This window comes from Bos taurus, chromosome 16 (genome assembly GCF_002263795.3).
Source record: "Bos taurus isolate L1 Dominette 01449 registration number 42190680 breed Hereford chromosome 16, ARS-UCD2.0, whole genome shotgun sequence".
Taxonomy (NCBI): Eukaryota; Metazoa; Chordata; class Mammalia; order Artiodactyla; family Bovidae; genus Bos; species Bos taurus.
Window position 1 is genome coordinate 52,274,464 of NC_037343.1, and position 22,157 is coordinate 52,296,620.

Here is a 22,157-nt window from a genome sequence, read left to right on the forward strand (position 1 = left end):
ACCAACACATATATTCACAGCTTGTCAAGTTTTACCCAAAAAGTGAAAGAAAGAGCTTGCTATCACTTTATTATATTATTTTTCTCTCTTTTGTGGTTTGTTAAAGTAGATGCTGATGATTTTTCTTCACTGGACACAATTGTCGAGGATGCATTCTGAAATAAGACATCTTGAAGACAAACACTAAGAACATTTTCTTGGGTTTAAAGTGCCCACCCACCTCCCAAACTGTATACAGTATTGAGCCCAGCTTATGGTAAAGAATCTGCCTGCAGTGTGGGAGACCTGGGCTTGATCCCTAGGTTGGGAAGATCCCCTGGAGGAGGGCACGGCAACCCACTCCAGTATTCTGGCCTGGAGAATCCCACGGACACAGGAGCCAGGCAGGCTACAGTCCATGGGGTGTCAAAGAGTCAGACACAAATGAATGACTTTCACTTCATCTCTGAGATGCATGCTGTATTGTTTGACATTGTTTTTGGTTTTTTTTCCCTGATAAGGAAGACCTATTGCCATAACTTTTGCTTCCCATATTGTATTCTAGTTGTTTTGTTACATACCCTTCCATTAGTTCTAAGTAGGCTTTTAAATAATCTAAAATTTCTCAAAGTTGACTTGAGTTTGTAACTACTACTGACTTTATTTTCTTTCTCACATTTTTTATATTATAGTTAATAAATTCCAGGTTTCAATGCACAGAGTTAGGACTAGGGAATAGAGAAAAGGAGAAAGGGAAGAGATATTTGTTTACATCATGCCCTGGAGAATTCAATTTATAGTCTGCATTGGGCATGGATTGGAAAACAATCTTTGTAAAAGTGACAGTTCTTTAAAGTTCTTAAAAATGATAAGTACCACCCTCAGCCTGATCTCCAAGCATGATTGTTTCCTGCTCCTTTTAAAAAATATTTAATTTTTATCTGTTTATCTATTTGGGGCTTCTCAGGTGGTGCTAGTGGTAAAGAATCCACCTACCAATGCAGAGGACACCAGAGACGTGGGTTCCATCCTTAGATCGGGAAGATCCCCAGAAGTATGAAATGGCAACCCACTTCAGTATCCTTGCCTGGAAAATTCCATGGGCAGAGGAGCCTGGCAGGCCACAGTCCATGGGGTCCCAAAGAGCTGGACACGACAAAGTGTTTGAGTGTGTGCGCACGCATGTGTGCGCGTGCACACACACACACACACACACACATTTATTTATTTGGTTGCACCACGTCTTAGTTGTGGCATGTGGGATCTAGTTTCCCAACTAGGGATGGAATTCAGGTCCTCTGCTTCGGGGGCACTGAGTCTTAGCCACTGGACCACCAGGAAGTCCCTCTTGCTTCTTCTTGATGTAACTGACACTGGGGAGCCAGGCTCTATGACCGGAGTCCTCACTGCCCAGGAGGATGGATTTTCCTTTGTCCAGAGCAGTTTTTCAACCTTGGCACTGTTGACTTTGGGGTAGAACAGCTCTTTGTTGTGGGGACTGGCCTGTGCATTGGTGGGTGCTTGGCAGAATCCCTGCTGTCCTAGATGTCAGTCAGAGTCAGACACGGCTGATGCAACTTAGCAGCAGCAGCAGCCCCCACTCCAGCCATGAATTTGCCAAATGCCCCCTAAGAGGGGAGGTGCAAATCAATCCAGTGGTTAAGAACCACTGATCTAAGGTAAAAACATTCAGTTCTGGCATTGGCTTGAATCCTTTAGCTGTGTCACTGGGAGCTGAGAATCTTTTGTTTCATGTTGCGTCTGGGAGTGGGTCGCTTGTATGAGCAAGTCATCCACCTAGCTGCCTTCCTGGAACCTGCAGAGTTCCAGGGGGTCTGATGAGACACACAGCAGTCAGCTGGCTTGGCCCCGATGAAACTTCTGCTGCCAGGGCTACATTTTAAAGTGTCTGGTGTGGGTGTATATGTGTTCTCTCTGGTGGCTTTTCTGGATAAATTTGTATCTATGTATTGCACAATCTGTATTTCTATGTCTTTCCCTTCCTCTCTTGGTCAGCTTGCTTCACAGTGTCCAAAGAGAGCAGGCTTCCTGACCTCTGCCGTCCATTGATTATTGGAGGATCTGAGCCTGATGTGCTGCTGCTCACTGTCAGGTACCATCCAGCTTCAGATGCTCTAGGATATCGTTTTCTAGACCAACTGCATTGCTGCAAAGAGATGGGGGAATGGCTTTCTCCTATCGGCTCAATGTGAAAGGTGCCTCTGAATGGTCTGGCTGTGCCTTGCGAACCACCACCCTCAAGGTGGCAAGAACTTTGGAGAGCATCCACCGCTCCACCGTGAGGCTCTCGCGAGGGGATGCAGGCTTCCTGTCAGAGGCACAAGCTTCCCGGTAGGTAGTGGACATGAGGAGGTCTGTGCTGGGTGTCCTAAGCACAGGGACCCATCCTGGACCCATCAACCTGGTTCTCCCCGCCGCTGTCAGGTGCTGGGACATCTTGGTAGCTTGCCTTCGCTGGTGATCTGCGATCTAAATGCACACAGAGAGAAAGCTGATGGACAACTTTATCAGTGAGCTGTAGGGCTTTGGCCAATTCTTGTCTGTTCTGGGCCTGTTTCTGCCCCTAGAGAATATTGGGTTTGGTTCAATCACTATTCTTTGAAGGATGTTCTGTGAAAGCTGACCCTGAAAGATGCTTTGTGGGGAGAAAAGTTTCAGTGGCCCAATGCGTTTGGAAGATGCTGCAGCATCTGGTTGGAGATTCATAATGTGCACAAGTGTAGGAGAGATTTTCTGGAATTCTCTGCACCCAGATATTTATGTGGCTCACTCCCCACTTTTCCTCAGTGTTACTTCCCTCGGAGACTTTTCCTAATGACCCAGATTGGTGATCCTCTCCTGCCCCATTTTTCTTCTCATCCTTTTAGTTTTCTGCCATGACATCATATTTTGATTTATTTGTTTATTATCTGTCCTCCCTCCACCCGGAATATGGCCTCTGTGTCAGCCAGGACTTGATCCACTTTTTTTTTTTTTGCAGATTATCCCTACTATGTGCATGTGGCTCATAGTAGGTTCTCCATAAAAATGTGTTGAATGAATAGACTTTGCTTAACTTGGGTTTTCCCAAACACAGCTCATCAAGGATGTTTTCCCCTTCTACCCATTATAATCCAGGGAAATACGGTTGGGGACTCAAACAGGAAGAGGGTGGCTAAAACCCTTAGAGTTGTGCTCACGTTCTTAGTACCAGCCACTCAGTTCTAAATACACTGACAACTTGCCATTAGACTGAAAACAAAGTGGACTGACTTGTCCACTCTGTGCAATAGGAGTTGCCATCATCTACCTTGAAGACCAAGTCTTGCAAGGCTGACCCCAGGACTTCCTCAACTGGCCTTACCTATGCATCCCTGCAGCTGTTTCCCTGGAGATGGCTTTCTGGGAGGATTCCTTACAAACTATTGGTGGCACCTGGTGAATTGTCCCCAGACCTGTTTTCAGAAATGATTATGAGGACTGCCTGCTAATGCAGGGGACAAGAGTTCAATCCCTGGTCCAGGAAGACTCCACATGCTGTGGGGCAACTAAGCCCATCCGCCACAACTACTGAGCCCATGGGCCACAACTACTAAAGCCTGAGAGCCCTAGAGCCCACGCTCTGCAATAAGAGAAGCCACTGCAACTAGAGAGTAGCCATGACTCACTACACTAGAGAAAGCCTGCCCACAGTCACAGAGGCCCAGCGCAGCCTATTATTTATTTATTTAATTAAATAAATTAAAATCTAAAAAAAGAGAAATGATTGTGAGGCTCCTGCTTGGAGCAGTGCTTGGATCTTCAAGTTCTGCATCAGGGGACAGTGATCTAGTCACAGCCACCACGTGGCCCCCACTGTCTGTGCAGCTGCAGCTTCGGCACTTTACCTGTGTGTTTCTCCAGCACTCATCTCAAAATGAGTCACCTCCATTTTGCTGGTGTAGAGATCAAAGCTCAGAAGGATCCAATTATTTGCCCAAGATCATCCTTCTAGTGGTAAAGAACCCACTTGCCAGTGCAGGAGACTTAAGAGATGTGGGTTTGATCCTTAGGTTGGGAAGATCCCCTGGAGGAGGACATGGTAACCCACTCCAGTATTCTTTCCTGGATAATCCCTTGGAGTGAGGAGCCTGGTGGGCTTCAGTCCCTAGGGTTGCACAGAGTCCGACATGATTAAAGCAACTTAGCACGCACGCATCCTTCTAGGAAGCAGCAATGCTTGGATTAAAACAAAATCCTCCCTGATTGAAAGCCCATCTCTCACCCTCTGAGCTTGCAGACAGAACAGAGGCTGTCCTTTCATACATCTACACTTAAATACTCAGCTTGATTTGTCCTAGAAGCTAAATGGGCCTTGTCAGGGCCCTTAAGGCAACGAATGAGACCATTAATCCTCAGAAGGGCTCTTTGAGTACTGTCCTTTGTGGCTTGTGGTTTGATTGATCCATCCATTTCCAGGGATAAAGCTGTGTTGCATTTTCAATTTTGCTCTGCACTTGCAGGGTTATTTTGGCTTTGCCATCTCACATGTGTCCATCCAGAACCAAGGCTTTGTTGTTGTTGTTCAATCGCTAAGTCATGTCTGACTGTGACCCCATGGACTGTAGCCTTCTAGGCACCTCTGTCCATGGGATTTCCCAGGCAAGGATCCTGGAGTGGGTTTCCATTTCCTCCTCCAGGGAATTTTTCCCTACCTTGGGTTTGAACCTGTGTCTCCTGCATTGGCAGGCAGATTCTTTACCACTGAGCCACCTAGGAAGCCCAGGAACCAAGGTATCCCAGGACATTTGGCAGCAAGCAACAGAATCCCACTCCAACTCATTTCAGCAAAAATAGTACTTACTGAAATCAGCCTGGGGCATCCTATAGACCCAAAGGGCAGCGAATGAGGTCAGACAAAGGAGAACCCAGGACAGGGGAGGCCAGCCAGCTGATCTCTCTTTCTATGGACCATTTTCACATCTCTTCTTGCAGACCAGCTTTCTCTGTGCACCTGGCTGCCTGGTGGTTTTCAAGTTTATTATATCCAGAGCAAGTAGCCAGTCCAAAGTGACCATGATCATTGTCACCCAAGGCCAGGGGACCCACTTTGGGAAACACTGTCCAGGCGAGAATCTTTCCCATAGAGAGCAGGGCTTCATGCTGTATCCCTGGAGCCCAGAATGGTACCTGGCTCGTAAGGTATTTGTGGAGCTCGATATGTATTTGTGGGTGCACCCAGCTGACTTAGCTGTGCACACATACACACCAGGCAGTGTTCTGGGCTGCAGTTACAGTCATGTTCCAACATGATCTTCTGCATCTGTCATCTGCTTGTGGCTCCCCTTCATCAGCACTGTCACCAGTCTGAGAAAAGTGAAAATCAGAACCGAGACCAAGTGGAGTGTCCACTGTGAGACCAGCACTGCCTACGATGCAAAGGCAGTGCCCGCCTTCAAGGACTTGGGCTAAATTTAGGATTAGAGCTTAAAAGGGGGAATTTACTGGCATGACACAGCATCTTTTGTGGAACCCAGGAGCAGACGTACAGCAGGGCTAACCAAGGACCAGGACCAAGGACCAGAAAGTCATCCAGAAACAGTTTCTGAAGTCTCATCTTCACCTCTGCCTCTTTCAGCACTCAGCTTCCCTCTCTGCTGAGCAACTTGCCCTGCTTCACTCACTTATCAAGGCTATGGTTTTTCCAGTGGTCATGTATGGATGTGAGAGTTGGACTATAAAGAAAGCTGAGCACTGAAGAATTGATGCTTTTGAACTGTGGTGTTGGAAAAGAAGACTCTTGAGAGTCTCTTGGACTGCAAGGAGATCCATCCAGTCCATCCTAAAGGAGATCAGTCCTGGGTGTTCATTGGAAGGACTGATGCTGAAGCTGAAACTCCAGATCTTTGGCTACCTGATGCAAAGAGATGACTCATTTGAAAAGATCCTGATGCTGGGAAAGATTGAGGGCAGGAGGAGAAAGGGACGACAGAGGATGAGATGGTTGGATGGCATCAATGACTCAATGGACTTTGGGTTTGGGTGGGCTCCAGGAGTTGGTGATGGACAGGGAGGCCTGGCGTATTTTGGTTCATGGGGTCGCAAAAAGTCGGACATGACTAAGCGACTGAACTGACTGAATCCCTGAGACCACTTGGCCCAGCCATCTCCATTCCGGGACTTGGGAGAGATGAGCCTAGCCTAGCCTAGCTTCTGATTGGTCCTAGGTCAGGTGAACACATACCTACCAGCTGTGACTTGAGAGGGTGGAGGTCACAGGACACTGACATGGCTGCTGAGATTCTTTCTTTTGGGTGGGGTGGGAGTGGTAATGGGGAATTTTCTTTGCTCTTTCATAGCCCTGGGACCAGTTAGGGTCCAAGAACAGGTGGGTGGCTTCTTGACTTTCCCCCCTGCCCTGCTTCTCTGCCTTTCTTCTTCTTTTATAAAAGATTATTTATTTGGCTGCACTGGCTCTTAGTTGCAATATGTGGGATTTTTTTTTTTTTTAAGTTGCAGCATATGGGATCTATTAATAGATTCCTGACCAGGAGTCAAATCTGAGTCCCCTGCATTGGGAGCGTGGTGTCTTAGTCATTGGACCACCAGGGAAGTCCCTGCCTTTCTTATGTTTTCCTTAAGAACAAAAACAACAATGGAGAGAACAGGGTCTTTCTTCTGGTCTTCACCTTTATAGCTCTCTTTTTAATAGTCAAAAGATAGAAAGCTCTGATAAGTCTGAACAAACAGGATGAGTGTGCCTTGGGGAATTCTGAGGTGAAAGTGACATCCTGCTTTGGTTTTAATTTAATATTGCAGATAACTCATTGCCACATTCCCAGCTAACATTCTCTCTGCCTTGCTTTTAGACAGAGGTGCATCCACGCTCCGTAGTTTACCTACTAAGTATCTACAATCTATTCTCTGAGCAACATAAAATAATTTTCTACTTGATCATTTCCAAACATACAAAAACAAAAATTTCTGTGTGTGTGTGTGTGTGTGTGCGCGCACCGCACACTCAGTCATGTCCGACTCTTTTTCAACCTCATGGACTGTAGCCCATCAGGTTCCTCTATCCATGAAATTTGACAGGCAAGAATACTGGAGCAGGTTGCCATCTCCTTCTCCAAGGGACTCTTCCCAACCCAGGGACCGAAGTCACATCTCTTGTTTCTCCTGCTTTGGCAGGCAGATTCTTTACCACTGTGTGCCACCTAGGAAGCCCCCAATTTCTACAGCACTCATGCCTTATAGGATGAGCCCAGAAGCAAAGCAAGGGCTGGTTTCTAATGAGTTGAAGATTGAGTCCCTTGTTGGTTTCCTAAAGTCACTATAATGAATTCCCATGAGCGTTGTGGTCTAAAACAACAAACTTACTCTCTTAACGGTTCTAGGGGCCGAAAGCCCCAAGTCAGCATCAGCTGGGCTGAAATCAAGGTGTTTCAGAAGGACTGAACTCCTGTGAGTGCTCTAGGGAAGAGTGATTTCATGTCTCTTCCAGCTCTGGTGGCTGTGGGTGTCCCTTGACTTGTAGGTGCATCACTCCAGTCTCTACCTCCGTGGTCAATGTTTCCTCCTCTTCTGTGTATATAATCTCCTCCTGTCTCTCCAGGCATACTTCTGGATGGACCCACTTGGATAATCCAGGATAAGCTCAAGTCAAAAATCCTTAATTTCATTGCATCTGCAAAACTTTACCTTGTAAGGTAATGTTCTTGGGTCCTAGGGATTAGAGCCTGAGATCTTTGGGGCCACAGAGCAACCTACTGCAAGCCCCAAATGTCTTTCTCTCCTGAGGAGGGTCTAGGCTGGGTAGACCCCCTGACAGATGTCTACCAGAGACCAGATCAAGAGCCCTTGTAGAAGGTCACTTACTTTTTTATTTTGCTTGTGCTAGATCTTCATCGTGGCATGTGGGTTTCTCTTATAGACCACGGGCTCTAGAATGCAGGCTGCATAGTGGTGATATGTGGGCTCAGTTGCCCGGTGGCATGTGGGATCTTAGTTCCCCAACTAGGCAATCGAACCTGTGTCCCCTCCATTGGGAGGCGGATTCTTAATCACTGGACCACCAGGGAAGTCCCTAGAAGGTAATTTCTCAGCTCATTTGGAACCTTGCTCCTCCCCTTTCTTTTTTCCTCCTGTTTGTCCTCCAATCAAGGAGAAGCATTAGGAGTAGATGAAGAGCAAGTCCAGCCCAGAGTTACATGGAGAGGCCCTGGGTGGCTCAGGGGTGGGCTGGGACCAGACCAGGCCTCCAGGTATCCCAGGTCACCAAGCAGACCCTTGTAGCTTCCTGTTTATAAATTTACATGAGGAAATGAAAGGTTGGGATTTCGGCACTGTGGCCAATTCTGTTATAAGAAGGTGCTTGACCTTCTAATGGCTGCTCCTTCCCTCCCACAGGAGCTTTTAGGAAAACATTCAGGGCCTGAGAATTTGCTCTCCCAGCCACACAGACCCCTAGCAGCCAGCTCCAGGCTCACCAACACCAGGAAGGGAACTTTGTGTTTTATTTTGGTTTTTATTTTTGGCCATGCCACATGGCATGTGGAACTTCCCCAACCAGGAACTGAACCCATGCCTCTGACATTGGAAGCATGGAGTCTTAACCATTGGACTTAACCACGTCCCAGAAAGGGAACTTTGGACTTGCTGTCTAAATATCCAGAATTTTCTGTTGGGCATGTCGGTTGACAGGGACACTCTCAGCACTTGGGACACACAAGTCCTCATTTAAAGTCTGAAAGAGCCCTTTCCACTGAGTGGCACAGTAGACTGTGGAAGAACTAAGGCCCTGGGGCCTAGGTTCAAATCCCAGCTCTGCCACTTATTAGTGGTGTGACATGGGGCCCCTTAATTAACCCGATTCTCCATGAACTAACCCACAGTAGGAATACCTGGCTTGTGTGGGTGTGTGCTCTGTTGTGTTCAGCCCCATGGATTGTAGCCTGCCAGACTCCTCTTTCCATGAAAGTTTCCAGTCAAGAATATTGGAGCAGGTTGCCATTTCCTACTCCAGGGGATCTTCTCGACCCAGAGACTGAAGAATCTCTTGCGTCTCCTGCAGTGGCAGGCAGATTCTTTACCACCAGCACCACCTGGGAAGCCCAATACCTGGCCTGGGCACAGCTGAACAGGGATAAATATGTGAAGTGCTTAGCATAGCACCTGGCGGATACTAAGTGTTCAGGATATATTAGCTAGCATTGTTCTCATTGGTGAGATTTCTCCCTAAGCAAGTCAGTGTTGGAAGAGCTGTTAAGGTAATCTAGCACCAAATGTACGACATATAAAATATTTTATTACAAAAAGCTCATTTTAGAAGGAACAGAACATCTCAGATGGCTTTCTTTTTTTTTTTTTTGCCAATACATAGGAGAGACTAGGAAAAGTCTACCAATGAGACTAGGATCTTATGCATCCTCAGGTCTTGAGGCCTCAAAACAACCGATGGCATCAGGGTTCTGAGAACCCCACCTGGGTCTCACCCCCATGTAATCATCCAGCCTCTTGTTCAGCTTAATTCATGATATGGGTGTGTCCTTTCTGTAGAGCCGGTCATCTTTCCTACGCACAGTGCAGGACTCCAGGGAGAAAGTGAAGACATAACTTATTTTCTTTGGGAAACAAAACAGTCCTAGTGGAAGCAAAACAAAGCCATGATCTAAGCCAGTTGCTACGTATCCTTTCCTTATCAGAAGGAGGAGTATTGTCCCCAGCAATTCAATGTCAAGGAAGGACAAAGGGGAAGATGCCGGCACTGCTTCCCTGGATGGGGTCACAGCTTCTTAAGATCCGGGGCAGCAGCTCTTTCCAATGTACCTGTGACCGGAGGTCCTGGGGACCCCAGAGTCACTCCCCAGTCCTAGAACACCCTCAGCTCCTGGCCCCATCCAAATAGCTAAGTACACACCTGGCCCCTCCGCTTCTCAACTGTGGCTGAAGTGGCTTCATTCGGGGTCTGTTGGTGCAGAGGACGAGAAACAGGAGGGAATCCGCCCAGAAGGGGCCATCAGTCGGGGGGCCGGGCATCAGGGGCCTTCTCCTGGACCTCATCGTACTGTGGGGGGGGTGTCAAAGGCTCGATGGAGGGAGGAGGCACGTTTTTGTCTGGCAGGTTGATCCTAAAGTCTTTGAGGTGAAGCTTTTCGGATTTTATCCTTCTCACTTTCAGCGGCTTCAGGCGTTTGGACAACTTGGAGTTCTGCCTGTCGGGGGGGTTCCCTGGGCTGGTCTCCACGTCGGCCCTGGTTGTGGTGGGGCTCGTCTCATCCAGCCCCGTCAAGGACTCGTAGGAGGGGAGAGAGATGCTCATCCGGGGGTTCTGGTCCGCGTCCCTCCCTTCCGCGTAGTTTGTGTTCATCACTTCCTCGTAGCTGGGGACGTAGTACCGTGAGGAGGCCTCCTCCTCCTCCTCCTGGCTGCAAGATAGCAACACAGACATGGGATGGTTAGCATGTGCTCGAGTCACTTACGATCACAAAGAGACAGATCCCAGACCACATGTTGCCACTGGGACCCCGGATACCAGCCTTGTTAATAACAGGTGTATCCAAGGAGGAATAAGAGCTATCACTTCACCTATTGGCTACAAGCCAGACACTGTTCTAAGTACATATAAACTAATGTCATCTTCCTAAAGACACTATGAGTTAGGTTCTATTGGGTTGGCCAGAAAGTTTGTTTGGGCTTTTCCACTGGATAATATGGAAAACCCAAATGAACTTTTTGGCCAGCCCAATATTGGTATACCCATTTTATGGATGGGAAATTACAGAATAATTTGAGATACATGTAAATTTTATATTCCAGATATTCTTTCTCTACCCAGGAACAACCATTTTGCTTCAAATTGGCACCTGTTTCATGTATGTTTATGTTGTCTATGGTCAAAGGACGCCCATCTGGGCATCAGAATAGCCCACCTGGCATGCTGTTACATTTGGGCTAAAATGCAGGGGAGGTTAACACTTTTCATTTTATGGATGGGAAAACAGATACATTGAGGTCAAGGGACTTGGTCATACCTTTAATGATGGGTGACTAGTTTTCCTTCTTTGCTCTTTTTTGTATTTCCCAAGTTTTCTAGAATATGCCTGATTATCTTTTACTTTCAGAAAATTTGTTTAATTTTTCCAAAATAAAAACATCTCCCATTCCACTAGAAAGATAAGACATTCTTACTGAAAATTCAAACACTACAGAAAAATTTAATAAAGAATATAAAAATACTTAGATTGCCAGGAGAAATATCAACAACCTCAGATATGCAGATGATACCTAAAGGCAGAAAGTGAAGAGGGACTAATGAGCCTCTTGATGAGAGTGAAAAAGGATAGTGAAAAAGCTGGCTTAAAACTCAACATTCAAAAAACTAAGATCATAGTATCTGGTCCTATCACTTCATGGCAAATAGATGGAGAAAAAGTGGAAACAGTGACAGGTTTTATTTTCTTGGACTCCAAAATCACTGTGGATGATGATTGCAGCCACAAAATTAAGATACTTGCTCCTTGAAAGAAAAGCTATGACAAACCTAGACAGCATATTAAGAAGCAGAGACATCACTTTGCCAACAAAGGTCCATATAGTCAAAGCTATGATCTTTCCATTAGTCATGTATGGATGTGAGAGTTGGACCATAAAGAAGGCTGAGCACTGAAGAATTGATGCTTCTGAGTTGTGGTATTGAAGAAGACTCTTGAGAATCCCTTGGACTGCAAAGAAATCAAACCAGTCAATCCTATAGGAAATCAGTCCTGAATATTCATTGGAAGGACTGATGTTGAAGCTGAAGCTTCAATACTTTGGCCACCTGATGGGAAGAGCCAACTCATTGGAAAAGACCCTGATGCTGGGAAAGAATGAAGGCAGGAGAAGGGGGTAACAGAAGACGAGATGGTTGGTGGCATTACTGACTCAATGGACTTGAGTTTAAGCAAGTTCTGGGAGATAGTGAAGGACAGGGAAGCCTGGTGTGCTTCAGTTCACGGGATTGCAAAGAGTTGGATACAATTTAGTGGCTGAACAATAACAACATTCTGCTATACACCTTTCCAGATCCTTCTCTAGTCCCATAGCCACAATGTCTGATGTGATGAAGACCTTAACATGCTGTGTTATAAACCTTTTCTCAGAGATACAGATTCACATTAACAAATATAGTTTGGCAGTGGCTGCAGAGAATTCTAGTGAATGGGCATGTTATAATTTAGCTCGACTGATGGATATTTAGTAGTCACATCTGTCTATGCTATTTTCAGCAATGCTCTGATAAATCTATGAGTACAGACCCCTTTGCACTTGTGTGACTGTGTCCCAAAGATAAGCTCTTAGGAAGGTAACTGATAGGCGCACACATCTTTAAAACGCCCGTTACAGTGAATTCCCCTTCAGTAAGGCTATGTCAACCAGCCCCTCATTAGCAACCCACTTCCTGACAAATCTTAACCCGGAGTACAGTCTATGTTGGCCAGCAGATAGGCAAAGAATTACAATGCCTTTTGTTGGTTGTTTGTATTTCCTGACTAATGAGACTGAACAACTATCATTTGAATGTCTGTGAAATGCTTGTTCGTGTTCTTGGTCCATTTTCCAACCGTGTGTTCTTTAACATTCATTTGTAAGGCATCTTAAAAAAAATTTTTTTTATTGTGATAAAAATCACATAATATAAAGCATACTATTTTAACCGTATTTTAACTGTGTATTTCAGTGGCACTAGTCCATTCACAGTGTTGTGCATGTCTCACCATCATCCATTTCCCAAATTTTTCACCTCTCTAAACTGAAACTCTCCCCATTAAACACTAAGTCTCCATTCCCCATCCCTACCCCTACCCGCTACCTCCCCAACCTCTGGGCCCTGGCATCTATCAATGTACTTTCTAACTCTATGAATGTGAGGTACTATTCTAGGTGCCTTGTATAAGTGGAATCAAACAGTATTTGCATCTGTTGTATATTGGAATGCATTTTTAAGGTTAACTTAATATCTGTCCTACAAACAGACTGTGCCTTCTTCCCCCCACCCCACCCCATGCTATACAGTAGGTTCTCATCAGTTATCTATTTTATACAAGTAGTGCTCTTTTTACACTTGGGGTATCAACTTTTATCTTATGCCCCCAATTTAGCACTTGCTTTTTAAATGTGTCTGTAGCATTTTTTTTGTCAAATAGAACCTTGCTTCCCAACCTTTCAACTCAAAGCATAAACATCCAGGACACTGGGGGTAAATGGACTAGCTTCCAGGGGACAGGCTCTGGCCACCCCAGCTGCCATGCAGATCCCCTGGAGGGTGTGTCAGAATCTTGACACAACTGTAATCATTCATTCAAACCATATTATTTGGGAAACTCTGGGATCAAAAGATAAAGTCATTTGTAAAACGATAAACTGTTTCACAGAAGCGGTCATGGGAGACAGCCCCTTAGATTAAAATGTTCTCACCATTGTTGAGTCCTGAGCCTGTGGGTATGCATGTGGGTGTGCGTGTCCATCCCCAGTCCGGGTCCGGTCGGCCATCCTCACCTGTCCTCCTCATGGGCGTGCGGTTCGACCCCTGGGTGCTGGATGTGTGCCAGCTCCTCGCCCTGCCGCTGCTTCCTCTTGTCCCGGATGCTCAGGCAGATTGAGAGCAGGAGCAGCATCACGCCGGCCCCAACCAGCACGTAGGCCACAGAGAAGGTCTTGCTCTTAAGGATGCCACTTCCTACCTCCGTCTTGTTCCCCTGAGCAGCCGGCTTTTCTGCGTTGCTGAACCCAGGGACCAGGTTCCACATGGCCATGATGATCCCAAGGACCAGCATCCCCAGGCCGATGGCGGTCAGCGCATAGTGCGAGCCGTTGGCTTTGGACTGGGCCATCATGCCAGCAGGAGCGGGGCAAGGTCCAGGTTCAAAGAGAGAAAATAAATAAATAAAAAGCAGCAGCTGCAACAAAACGTCCTGAACGAAAGCCCTAGGGCCACACTAAAAAAACGGCGGCTGGACTCTCGAGGGATGGTTGCAAGCCAACACAAGGCATCCTGTGTAGACGGCTGCGTCCGGGAGGTCTGCGAGGAAAGCAGAGAGGAGAGAGCAAAGTCATTTCTGATTCAAGGCGCTCTGCTGAATGCGGTGGCTGTGCTCCTGACTAGGGACGGGGTCGGGGCGGGGTTGAGGGGTAGGGGGAGGCAGGACTGAGTCATGGCCAGGGCTGGGCTTGCCTCTGATGCATTCCAGACGTCTTACGTGCCCTGCTCCTTCTGTGATCTGCCTCCCCAACCTGAAAAGGAGAAGCCAGACCTTTCCCTGCGGGAAGCCAGAAAGGTCAGAGCTGCTGGTCATCCAGATATTTTGTGGGATTTAGTGAAGTGCAGTACAATCTCAGCCTCTCACCAGCTACGGCGAGAGTGAACCATGGCTTCCTGAGCCATGTCAATATTGCCTGGCTGACCGGCATCAGTCATGATGTGACCCAGTGGAAGTAGCTTCCCATTGTCTGCAGCACAAAATCCAGGCTCCTTGGAATCCTGCTCATGGCGGGCTCAACCTGACCCTGCCTCTCCCACTCATCTTGCACTTCACTCCCCCTCGCAAACTCCCTCCAGGGTTTCTGCCCTTCTTTGATCAGCCCTGCTCAGCTGCCCTTCTGTGTCTCCCACAAGCCCCCAGGATCTTCTGTGGCAAATCTCTTTCTTTCTGTGACCACTTCTTTTCCACTTTGCTCCTGGAACATAGCAGCACCCTCCCTCCCCCAATGCCTGCTGAATCAAATGAATGAAATAGCCAGATGAAGCTGTCCTGCAAGGCATGCTTCTTTTCAGCCACATGGAGTTTTACCTTTTTTTTTCCCCTTCTCTCTTAAAGGGTGCTTTTCCGTTTATTTTTGGCTGGCACGGCATGTGTGGCATGCGGGATCTTAGTTCCCCAACCAAGGAATGGAATCTGTGCCCCCTGTATGTGGAGCAGGGAGTCTTAACCACTGCACTGCCAGGGAAGTTCTGAGTTTTGCTTTTCTTAAAGGGGCAGAAACCTGCACATCCATCATCTTAGCTGTTGTGCCCAGCTGGATGAAAAACCCTGTCTTGTGAAGCAGCTCCGAGACCTTGTGCTCATGGGATCAATCAGCTGGGAGTCTGTAACAATTTGCTGGCAGGGAGAGGGAGCCTGATAAGCCAGTGACTTGAAGGTTTGAGATTGGAACACTTTCAGGGGGCTGGAGGACCAGCGAGTAAGGCTCCTGGCTAATTACTCCTCAATACATTATCCCTGCCACAGCAATCTTTGCAGAACAGTAAAACTTTACAGCTGTTTAGATGGGCAAGGCCCTATTTGCCATTCCACATTCTTTCCACTCCTTGCAAAAAGATGGCTAACCAGGCCATGTGAAATCTGATGCTGCCGAGATATTTTCTCATCAAGTACTGGGCTCCATCTGAAACTGGCCACTTTGTTCAAAAATACTCTAAAAATAATTGGGATAACATCTTCTACTGGCTTGAAGTCCATTCCTTCTTTTTTTTTCTCCCACTCAACAAATATTTCACATGTACCTGCTAAGCAGTGTTCAGTACTAGAGAAATACTGATGAACAAATTAAGGATTAGCGGGGAGGTTTCAGGCCAGCAGGAGAACAGTCCACAGGGAATAACAATAAAGTAGGGAGAGAGAGAGAGAAAAAATAAGGCATAATCTGTTTTTAGGACATATATTAAGTTAAATATAACTTAATGCCTTCTTAAGAAGGCATTCCAATTACATTGGGTGCTAAGTTGTTTCAGTCATGTCCGAATCTTTGGGACCCCATGGACTATAGCCCACCAAGCTCCTCTGTCCATGGGATTCTCCAGGCAAGAATACTAGAGTGCGTTGCCATGCCCTCCTCCAGGGGATCAAACCCACATCTCTTACATCTCTGCGTTGGCAGGCAGATTCTTTACCACTAGCGCCACCTGACTCCACTTATATAAGGTACCTACAATAGTCAAATTTATAGAGTCAGAAAGTACATTGGTAGATGCCAGGGGCCAAGGGGTGGAGGTGGAGAAGGGGAATGGGGACTTAAGTGTTTAATGGGGACAGGGTTTCAGTTTTGGAAGATGAAAAATTCGGGAGATGGATGATGGTGCTGATGGTGAGAGTTGCACAACAATGTGAATGTACTTAGTGCCACTGAACTGCATAGTTAAATATGGTTACAATAGTATGCGTTATGTGATTTTTATCACAATAAAAATATTAAAAAGGGCTTCCCTGGTGGCTCAGTGGTCAAGAATCCGCCTGCCAATGCCAGAGACCTTGGTTCAAGCCCTGATCCAGGAAGATCCCACATGTCACGGGGCAACTAAACCCGTGGGCCACAAGTCCTGAGCCTGTGCTCTAGAGCCCAGGAGCCACAACTACTGAGCCCATGTGCCCTACAGCCTGGCTCTGCAACAAGAGAAGCTACTGCAGTGAGAAGCCTGCCACATTAACTAGAGTAGCCCCCTCTCACTGCAACTGAAGTCCCCGCGGCAACGAAGACCCACAAAATAAAACCAATGAAGACCCACAGCCAAAAATAAAGTAATAAAATTTTTAAAAATTAAAAAAATAATGAGAAGAAAGTACAGGAACTGTGGCACTAGGCAGCCAGGAGTCCTAATTCAGGCTGGAGGGCATATGGAGAATCTTGTGAGAGAGAAGCCCCACTTCACATATGAGGGTCTGCCTCCTGAATGTGCTATACTATATGGGTGGGTACAAGTGTGTACATACATGCACACACATGCCCGTGTGCTGGTGTATGACCATGCTCGTGTGTGCATGCAGAACACTGAACAAGAATCCTGTCGGAGACACTTGCAGTGAGGCCAGCTGCTAATCGCCTACTGTATACACAAGGCGGTGTGCTTCTCACATCACTCATGGTCAGCGAAGGGAAGGATGAGGGGTTTCGCAGCCCTAGCAATGCCTCGGTTCTGCCAAATGGATTGGAGACAAAGGTCAGAACTAGGGGGCTCAGTGGTAGAGAGATGCAGCCTGAGCCTTGTGCTGGAAGCAGGAGAGAAGAAGAAACTATTCACTGAGCACCTGCTCAGGGCTGGACAGCCAGGCCTCTTACCGGGGAGGCTGACAACCTGTTTATTAACTCAGTGATGTGGCCACATTACCCTAACTGGCTCCTCGCTCTCATTCATTCTCAATTCAAGTTTTGCTTTGTGCTGTCACATGAGTAAAACAGGCCCCTGATGAGGGACATGGGCAGAGATGAAAACGTCAGAACGAACACATTCTTGGCCTGTTGTCAATGACTGAAAACCGGCAGTAATACTCAGTGTGGGTGAGGGTGTTGGGATGGGCGATTTCATACAGTTTTTCTGGGTGGCAAGTTTTGGCATTTAGGGATCAAAAGTTTCAAAAATGTTTATACCCTCAAGCTCTGTCATTCCAACTTCTAAGAATTATGTACAGGGCAAGGATATTCATCCTAACTTGATAGCAGTGGGAAACTAGAAACTACTTCAACAGCCACTAGTCTGGATCTGGTTAAATAAAATACGCACTTACTGAATTATGGTCTCAAAGCAGCTGATGATAGATTTTAAAATCAAATAAGAGTATGTTCAGTGTGATCCTAATTTTTATAAAGCTCTGTACATGGGCATGTATTATTCATATGAATATATAGGGGAAAAGGCTGAATGATTTTACTTATGTTAAAATAAAGAGGCAATATATTTCATATATGTAAACATATATGTAAAATCCCAGATGAGAGACACATTCCAAACTTGTGCCAAAGATTGTTTCTGGGGATGAAGGGGGCTTAGGAAGTGTAACTTTTACTCTATTTCTGTATTTTTTAGAGACAAAAGACCTACATACTCTATTTCTGTAGTCTGAGTTTTTTACAGTTAGAATGTATTGTCTTAAGGCAACACAGCTTGGTGGTTAAGTGTGAGCTGTGGAACCAGGCTGCCTGGGCTCTCTGCACCTTCCCAGCTGAGTGACCTTGGACAAATGACTTAACCTCCCTGTGCCTCAGTTTCTACAACTGTTAAGATGCAGATAAAAGCTCTCTAGGACTCAACCTCATAGGAAAGGTATGATAAGTCAACAAGTAAATGTACATAAAGTACCCAGAACAGTATGTGACCAGCACACAGTGAGTTCCTACAGGAAGGTTTGTTATTTAGTATTATTTAAAGCCTGCATTCTCCATGGGGTGAGCTCACCCACAAGGGGGGAAAATTGGCTCTTGGGGATGGTGTAAAATAATCTTAATTGTTACAAAGTTTGTGGCCCTCCATGGTACATAGATACTCAGCCTATCTGGTATTAAAGTTTTATGGAGTGGCGGGGTGGGGGAGCACTAGAAAAAGAACATCTAAAAAGAAAGAAGGATAGTGGGGAATAAAGGCTTGGGAGAGACACCACTGAATGTGTTACATTAAATTTCAAAACACTCAAATGATACAAGCCACAACGTTTATAGTTATTTTCTCTGGGTGTTGGGATCAGAATGGTTTTTATTTTCGTTTTCTCCTTGGGAGGGTAATAACTAGAAAACACAGAAATGTGTTGTTTTTCAAATAAGAAAACAAAATGAAGGCACTTGTTTTTTGGGTTTGCGGCAGGGTTTTGTGTCCAACGGTAGCTTCAGACCCTTTGCTGGTTCCTCCCACCCTCTGGAAACCAAGACCTCGAAGGTTCACCGTGGGGCGTGGAGACCCAGCTCCCCAACGTGCAGCTGGTGGCTATTTATCTTGTTTCTGGCTTGTTGACCCACGTTATATTTAGCATGTTGTTCTTTCCCTTTCAAAAATAATGGAAAGAAGCTAATTTTGTGCTTAGAGGATTTGGGTCACATAGTTTCCAAGATGTCCTTAAAACAGAGCAGCCTTGGTGAGCAGCCTGAGGTCCCAGCTGGCCCAGACTCACCTTGGGACCCAGGAATTGGGTCCATCACAACTCAGGTTCGAGGCAGCCCTAAGAGATGAACGAATGATCCTGTATTTAGGTTTTCAAGAAAGCTGTGAACCAGTTAAGAGAGGCACCTACCTGTGGTTAGCTGGGGAGGCAGTTGACAACTCTTCATGCTAAAAATCTTGTGTTAAGGACCCACCTGTAAAAAACCAGAAAAGCAGCTTTCTAAGTACGCTGTGACCATGTCAAGTTGAGGTACTCATGCGGGAGGCATGTGTTTTCTTTGCTTTTGGGGGAGAAGGCACATGCAAGAAAAGTTATATCAAAAGAAGCCAAGACTCTAACAAGAACAGGGCTGCAAAAGGATGATGACATGGCAGTCACACTGATGAAATCTTTCCATGGGTTTCTCCAACCTATACAAGTGCTCTGGAGAGTACAAGGAGAAACACTCCCCAGGTCACTTTATAGGGAATGTGCAATCTTGACCCCAAAAGCAACAAGGCAGGAAAGGAAAATGACAGGTGAAGCTGATCTGCCAGTGCAGAAACAAAAATCCTAAACAAAATATCAGCAAATGGAATCCAACCACATTTTTCAAAAAGGTTTATCCCAATAATGCATAGTTGATTCAACATTAGAAAATCGAATAATGTCATGTCCCAGGAGAAAAGATAAACCCTGACAGTAGCTGACTATGCAGTTATGGTCCACTGGAGTATGATGCAGCAGAGAAAAGGAATAAACCGCAGCTCCATGCACCAGCACAGACCATTCTGACAACATGTGAGGCTGAACAGGAAAGCATATTGCAGAAGAACACACGTAGCATGATTCTATTTATATGCAGTTCAAAACCAGGCAATGTATTGCTTTATCTCTGTAATTATTAGGAAGAAAGGCAAAATTATTAATTAAAATTGAGGACAACAGGTATCTCCCTGGAGGAGTGAGAAATGGTGTCGAGGAGGAATAGTGAAGGGTGCCTGGGTGTTCATTAAATTATTCATTAAACATATATATATATACCTATATATACTCTTTTGATTGGCTGGAATATTTTACAGTAGGAGATTCTGAGAGTTGATACCTTTCCATTGTTCTTAGCATAAAATTCGAACTCCTTTGCTGTGGCCTTCAAATCCCACCAGATTGGACTGGGCTCTTGCCTCTTATCTCTTGACTCACCAACCCTCAGGGGGCTTCCTGTCTGTTTCTAGTCGCATTAAGCACATCCTGCTGCAGGGCCTTTGCACTTACTGTTCCCAATGCCTGAAACTCTTCTGTCTTTTTTTTTCTGGATTTGAGCATGATGTATTTATTTTTCTAGTCTTCCTTTTATAAACTTCCTCCCCCACCCTTTTTTAAAATCTCTTAAAAAATTTTTTTTATTGCAAGATATTTGTTTTATAATATTGTGCTGCTTTCTGCCATACATCAACATGAATCAGCCACAGGTATACATATGTCTCCTCCCTCTTGAACCTCCCTCCCATCTACCTGTCTTTTTTGTTTATCCATTTCCTTACCGCTTCTGTCTTTTAGCTCAAATGCCACCTCCTCAGCGAGGATTTCTTTGATCACACTACACTATCCTCTCCCTTACCCAGCTACTCTCAAGCCCCATGCTTTGGTACTTATGACATTCCTTCCTATGGATGGATGATGTTACCTCAGTCTACAACAGCCTTGCTTTGCTTTCCTATTGTCTCCCCACTGGAGTGTAAACGCCTTGACAGAAAAGTCCCATTCGCCTTGTTCATTTCTGTATAGCCAGCACTCAGCACCTTGTGTCAAGACTGTAGCACAGTCTTGTTATTAACAGACTTAGTTATTAACTCTTAGTTAACAGGTGCTTAATAACTATTGTAGAATGAATGAACGACTATCTAGCAAGTTAAAAAGTTTAACTGATATCCTGTATCCATTAGGGAAAATGCCTAGTCCAAGGTTGGCATCGAGGGGGACAGGATTAGATAGAGCTAATTTTCAGGATATCCAAGTCTTATGTCCTTATGCAAATGATTTCCCAACAACACGGGAAAGTCACCCAGGCTAAATGCGACTTCCATTCTGACCCAAGACATTGACTCTGTCAGTATTTCCTGGTGGGGTTTGAGGTTTCACCTGGCCCCTGGTCTTCCTAGCAGGTAGGTGAGCACCCTGAGCTTTGCTCCTCCAACCTGGGCATCTGCTGTCTTTATTCCCACACACATCCTTGGCTAACCAGCTACAGCCAGGTCAAGGGATTTCCCTGGAGAGTTGAGGGGAAGAGAGGGCTGAGCCCCACCACGGCTCTAACATCTGAGTGCTCACCTGGCTGAGACCCAAGTTGTGGAGGGGGGTGGATACTTATCACCAGTTCACACTTAGGATCTCTTTCTATACAGACGCGGGCTTCCCTGGTGGCTCAGCTGGTAAAGAATCTGCCTGCAATGTGGGAGACCTGAGTTTGATCCCTGGTTTGGGAAGATCCCCTGGAGAAGGAAAATGCTACCCACTCCAGTATTCTGGCCTGGAGAATTCCATGGACTGTATAGTTCATGGGGTCGCAAAAAGCCGGACAGGACTGAGCGACTTTCACTTTCACTTTTCAGTATATAGACAGAGACTGTATGTGGTGGTGCTGTAGCTGCTAAGTCGTGTCTGACTCTTGTGAACCCGTGGACCTGCCAGACTCCTGCATCCATGGGATTTTCCCAGGCAAGAATACTGGAGTGGGTTGCCATTTTCCTTCTCCAGGGAATCTTCCTGACCTAGGGATTGAACCTGGGTCTCCTGATTGCAAGAGGTCTGCTGCATTCTTTACCAGCTGAGCCACCAGGGAAGCCCTAGAGACAGTATAGAGATAACAATTTAAATAAAATCGAACAACAGAAGACAGCACTGCTCTGGCTGAAACAGCACAGTGTCCCAAGTGTTGATGGGCAAGCCTTCCCTTGCCCCTCTCCCGCTGAATCCCAGCAATTCTCTGGAACACAGTTTAGAAACCTAGGCTGTGCTCTGGACCCTCATGTGGCCTCTGAGCTCTGTTCTCTGGCCCTGGAAGGCACAGTTCCAGAAGTGTCCAGCCCACCCGGGGGAGGAGATCTCAGCAGTCAGAGGTGTCTGGCAGCATAACCAGCCCCCATGACAAAGAGGCTCCTTGACCATTCTCCCTGCGCCCCAACCTCTCTCTGCCAAGCTGCATAATTGGGAAAGGGATCCCCGGCTCCATTCGCAGGGACCAGGCTGTGCTACATTTCCGTCACAAAGGAGGAATTCAGTGAGGCCCTTTCTGCCAAGTTTCAGCTCACAATC

General features: G+C 46.2%; 1 protein-coding gene across 3 annotated transcripts in view; it reads right to left on the reverse strand.

Moving 5' to 3' along the window:
* Nucleotides 1-9,245: 9,245 nt before the first annotated feature.
* The window catches only part of TMEM51 (transmembrane protein 51), a 60,292-nt gene continuing 47,380 nt past the window's right edge, over nt 9,246-22,157 (reverse strand). The window contains exons 2-4 of one of the 3 annotated variants that reach the window (XM_005217083.5): nt 18,993-19,056; nt 13,498-14,020; nt 9,246-10,385 (exon numbers count right to left, since the gene is read on the reverse strand). In XM_005217083.5, coding sequence (XP_005217140.1) covers nt 9,977-10,385; nt 13,498-13,835 — 747 coding nt within the window. In that variant the 5' untranslated portion in view covers nt 13,836-14,020; nt 18,993-19,056 and the 3' untranslated portion in view covers nt 9,246-9,976. Of the gene's footprint in view, nt 10,386-13,497; nt 14,021-18,992; nt 19,057-22,157 lie in introns of those variants that run through there. The other 2 variants (NM_001098975.1, XR_009490753.1) reach the window with 2 other exon arrangements.